At 47.3% G+C, this 5,377-nt stretch overlaps 1 protein-coding gene across 1 annotated transcript in view; it reads right to left on the bottom strand.

Moving 5' to 3' along the window:
• Nucleotides 1–3,800, bottom strand: part of LOC119331903 — a 5,341-nt gene extending 1,541 nt beyond the window's left edge. Inside the window, exons 1-2 of the mRNA XM_037605083.1 lie at nt 3,095–3,800; nt 2,215–2,358 (exon numbers count right to left, since the gene is read on the bottom strand). Coding sequence (XP_037460980.1) covers nt 2,215–2,358; nt 3,095–3,370 — 420 coding nt within the window. The 5' untranslated portion in view covers nt 3,371–3,800. The remainder of the gene's footprint in view (nt 1–2,214; nt 2,359–3,094) is intronic.
• Nucleotides 3,801–5,377: the final 1,577 nt, after the last annotated feature.

A 5,377-nucleotide genomic window follows, 5' to 3' on the forward strand; every position in this document is an offset into this window, starting at 1 on the left:
CAGGACGTGCCGCCGGGCAAAGCCGTGTTGCTCCACACAAACAGACACGGGTGGCGAACTCTAGCCCACCTCACCCCTTGCGGCCGTGGCGGTGCTTCTATTTCGTTTGCGATTGCGGTTGTCTGGTGGCTGGCTTTGTGCAGGGGCTGGTGCAGAAATGGTCACGCAGCGGCAGCACGTGGCCCTTGATGCGCCTCGGCGGGCGTGTCGTCATCGCTTGGGAGGGCGGCGCCTGGCTCACTGGTTGTAGCTGGTGCGATGGAGCTGTGGCGCAGCTCTGCTACGGTGGCCTGGTGGTGCCGCCTGGAGGCCAGGATGCAGCTGTTGGCGAGCTCGGTGCGCAGATCCGGTGTCGGCTCGTCTTCGTGCGCGGTGATGGCCGAGGTTGGGACGCGCATTCCCGGCTGGAGTGCTCCTTGGCAGCTCTCTGGCCATGGCGTGGTGCGCTCTGGCTCGGTTGGGTGAGTGATTAGGAGGAGTTGCTCCTTACCCGACCGGCGGGGCGCATGGATGCCATGGCAGCGGCCCCGGGATGTTGCTGCATACGTCTCGGACATCTTGTGGTGATTCGTTGCAGCGACGGTGAGCAGCGAATCGAGACAGCGGCACGACGACGATGAGTTGTGGGTCGGAATGGTGACACAGCGGCGCTCATTCTTGGGGTTGGTTTAGGGAGCCATGGAAGGTTGTGGTGCTCAGGTGGTCTGGCGGCCGTGGTGGTGGTTGATGGTGGTGTTGAGTTGACTTGATGCAGTGTCATAGGGCATGGTGAACTGCTAGTGAATGCCAAAGCACCGATCACAGTCGTTGTCGGGAAGGACGGCATCCTAGGACGTTGTTCTCCTTGTTGGAGGCATCGTCATGGAGCCCCTTCACCTACCTGGGCATTTGCATCTCGAGCTCTCCACATGAAAACCTAAGCTTCGGCTTTGGCCGGAGCAGGCGACGACGTTGTTCTTGTCGGTTTCTCCCTTGGGGGCGTCAACTTGGAGATCCGGTTTGGTGTAACGCGTTGGCGGTTGGTGTCGTCCCGCACCTTCGTCATCAGCTAAGCGGGTGCTTGCCTCAAGGCCGACGTTGAAGCCAGAGCGACGGCTCCGGAGGACGTATTTGTGCTGCTTGGCGTCAGGTCTAATGACTTGGGTGGCAGAGTCATCGGCATCATACACGGCGTTGGAGCTAGTGTGGAAGTCCATGCGGCGGTTGCGAAGTACGCCTTTGCATTGCTGGGTGTCGATTCTAGTCACTTGGGTGGCAGAGTCGTCGGCTTAACTGACACACAACCTTAGGACAGGTGTTTTTGCATTGCTGAGGTTTGTAAGCCAGAGCGGCCGCCCCGGGTCATGTGGTAGGGTGTAGACTCTGGTCACTTGGGTGACGGAGTCCTTGCCTCGCTTGGAATGCAACCTCGGGGCTAGTATGGCATAGATTGTATCGGTTTCAGCCAATTTTCCTTATTAACTGGTTGATTCTCTTCTTCTATATGAAAAAGGCAGAGCTCATCCCGGCTGCTCAAAATAAAATATTCCTGGAAAATTATTTCCCAATGAACAAGGTCATTTTTATATAGTTACAACGTAGACTGAGTAGTAGACATGACAATAGTGTAAATATGTCAGTACATCCATTGTTTACAAGGTGGTAAAGCGACCTAAGGTGAGCACCACCCGCTCCGACGCCTAAGCGCCGAAAGCAGGCATATTTCTAAGGCGCTGCCAGGGCGCCTTATCGCTCAAGCGATGCTTAAGAGTCTAAAGCAGGACGCCTTATAAACAATGAATATATCTTAAAATAACATCCGGACAAGCTAGAGGTTTAAACTTTTTTTTTAGAAAAGTGGTATGGTTTGGTGAACCACAGCTACCAAGGCATAATAAGATACATGAAGCGTGACACTATTACCAACTATCTGCACAAAGTAATGTAGCACTCCTTGTGAGAGCGCACATGAATCATGATTGGATGCTAAATGATGAAATATTTCAAATAGTAAAGTGTTGGATGCTTTGCAGGGCAAAACTATTTGAGTCTAGCATATAATGTTTATATGAATCAAGAAAATGAAATTCAAAGAAGAGCAATGTTGTCACTTATTGTTGTAAAATGACATGTGATGCCACATGTTGTCTAATGGTTGAATATTAGTGAATTAATGAAGATAGCCATTGATAATCATCACAAACTAGTTATACAGCTAACTAAGTCTGATTTTACCTGGGACTCATCCATAAGTATATCATCCATATTAGTTTTCCCAATAGACTGCTCAGTTTCCGTAGATGAAGGTTCTCCATCATTAGCCTTGTTCTCATCATCAGATTTGGCAGATTCTTGCCTTTGATCTTGAACTACAGAAACCTGTAGTGTGGATAGACTCAGTACATACCGACTGACAAGGTATCAGGAAAATAAAGAGTAGAATACCAGAGTTTCAGAGGTAAATATTGTCACCAACAGTGATCCAATTTGTAAGTACAAGCATATGATGGAAAGGCGACAAGACAAGCGAATACAAATATACAATGAGCATGTACTTCTACATGAAGTTAATGTGTCCAAAGCTGAACTCAGTAAAGGTGTCCATCACCCATGATAACTTGAAGATTATCAATAATATTTGAACTAAGCTAAACCAATGATAGTAGGGCGTTTCAATACTGCTGTTAAATTATCAAAGAAACTTGCTGATGATTCACCAAGAAACAACTAAGGTGCTATAGCTCAAAAGTTAGTGTAAACTACAGTTTGACAGCAGCGGATTATACTATATGCTTATGAACAACTAACACTTGTAGGAATAACTAATACTACAAGTTTAGCACCATGGAAAACACCACAGCTCTACAATTACCCAACTCGCAAACAAACAAAACAACCCTCTATATTTGCAGATCGATCCGACCATATGGTCTGATTTTGTTGCATATCCCATAATCCTCTTAACATAAGAGGTCAATTAGTACTTAAAGAGTTCAATTCGACCGAGATAAAAAAAAATCAACCAAAAGAAGCTAAAGATACATCCTGGCACCAAATCAAACTCATCTTACCACCAGAAAGTGACCACACCAAATAAGTACATAAGAATCCTCACCGGCACGTACCGCCGCCTTCTCGTGGCCGTCTTCGCCGGTGCCGTCTGCTCCTCATCTCCTTCGTTGGCGCCGTTCAGCGGGGTCCACTTGAACAGGATGAGGTTATTTCCACGAGATCCAGTCCCGGTGGAGGAGGCCGCGGCGGAGGTGGCCGTGGCCGTGGCGGCGGAGATGGTGACCCATTCCTTCCGCCACTTCCTAACGGGCCCCGTGAACGTCATCGCGGGGCCGTAACGGGCCGACGAGCGCCCTAACCGCGCGCCAACGCCCTCCATGGCAAGGAATTCCTGTGACGGCGGCGGCGGCGGTGTTCTTCTGCCGCGAAGTGGGACCGAGCGCCGCGAATAATTAGGTTCAGGAAAATAATTCGTCGAGATGTAACACGAGGAAGGGGGTGATTTGGCCGATAACTGAGACCGGTTCGCAGCGACCGTGGAATCAGGGCATCTCCAACGCCCAAAGCGGAGACCATAAGCATCGACGGACACGTCCGTGTCGATCAAAAACTGCTAATTCGTATAAAGCCATTGAGCCAGTCCAACCAGAAACTAGAGCTGTGTATATTATATGCACCGCAAGCAATCGACCCGAATCATTCAATACGATAATATGAACACAATACCAAGGCAAACCCATGAAAATGCCCCTTTAGCAAAGAAAAATAGACACGATGTCGCTTTATTTTATCGCCGACGGATCTCTACTGGCAGTTGGTAGCCTGGTACTCCAGTTTTATTTTCGTCCGGTTTTATTTCCTCCCACCTCCCACCACCCCTCCCACGGGTTTTTTTTTCATTGGTTTATTTTTTTACTTCACTATTTTCTTTAAAAAATCAGCACTTTCCAAACATACAAAAGATTATCGATGTAACTTTCCTAATTTAACCAAATCAACCGATCTCTCGCATTAATGCAATTTGTTTTAGGAAATAAATAATAGATTTTCAGGAAACAAATAAAGATTTTTTAAAAAAATATCAAGTAAACCATGACAAACAAATTTTATTGTGAAAGTGTTACTTTTTCTCTACTCCTAAAGGAAGAGTCTGCGGTCGTGATGGTACGTTCGTACGTCGTCGTTGGTATCGTTCATTTCCTCCCCCGCAGAGTTCCATCGATCGAACGAATGATTTCCTCGCCGGTTTTTTTGCAAACAAATAGTACCCCCGTCTGTTTATTTCCATATAGATTTCAGTTCCATGGTATGGCAACCAATCGCTCCCCATCCCACTCTTTCCTTCCAAAAGCATACAAGAATCGAAACTTGCCTTTCCTTGAACGATACATCCCAGCAGATTTCACAAATCAATCTTCATCCAATCCAGCGCAGCTCCCGCTAATCTTGTTTCCCCATCCCCGCCGCCCCGCCTTCCAATAGGCTGGTTAGCCCTCTTCCATTGCAATCGTCGAGCCATACCACGGAAGCAGTCATGCGACCATCATGGTGCTGGTGTCCTCCAGCGCGCTCGTCGGGGCAAGGGGTTGACTAAGTTTTGGTGTTGTCTCCAGTGGAGACGAAGGGATGCGGCTGCACGCGCCAAACCTGTAGAAGATGATGTCGGTGTGGACGTAGAGGCGAACGCACCAGGAGGCCTGTGTGGCGCTGGCACGGGCTCAACTCGCGTGGCCGGATTTTGGAAGAGCCCAGCTCAGTGACCGCGAGTGACATACGAGACGCGCTTTGCACGCGATGAGCCCGGCGACCACCATTCATGCGTTCTGGACTGTGATTACCACTAATTATTCGAGTATGTGTTCACCATTTTTTCTACTACCACTAATTATTCGAGTATGTGAACAAAATCTGAACTGTAATTTGCGATGTTTGAGATGTCTATAAGTGTACAACTAGAAAGGCGTCAATTCAATTAATCATCAGATTCAGAATAGTACATGTGCAGTAGCTTCTATCTCAATTGGTTTTTATGTTGTTTGTGTTTGAATTAATTGGCACTCCATACCATCGTGTTTGTTCAGCCTGCAAGGTGATTAGCACTCAGCAAACTATTGGAAAGATGTTGGTACCTTGTTTTTTTCAAACTCGACATGCACATTCAAGAATAGGTATGGCTACATGCTTTCTATATCTACGAGCTTCATAAAGCATTTTGGAGAGGTGCATCTTGTTGGAGAGGACTGGTATGCATATTTAATGAAGAAAACAAAAGTTTTTTATATAATAAAGATTGATGAAAATTTGTACTTTAGACTCTATCAGGGACAATTTTCACGATAAATTATAGGAAGTTTGTATCTTGGGGACATCTTCATGCCGACTTACG

This window comes from Triticum dicoccoides, chromosome 7A (assembly GCF_002162155.2).
Source record: "Triticum dicoccoides isolate Atlit2015 ecotype Zavitan chromosome 7A, WEW_v2.0, whole genome shotgun sequence".
Classification (NCBI taxonomy): Eukaryota; Viridiplantae; Streptophyta; class Magnoliopsida; order Poales; family Poaceae; genus Triticum; species Triticum dicoccoides.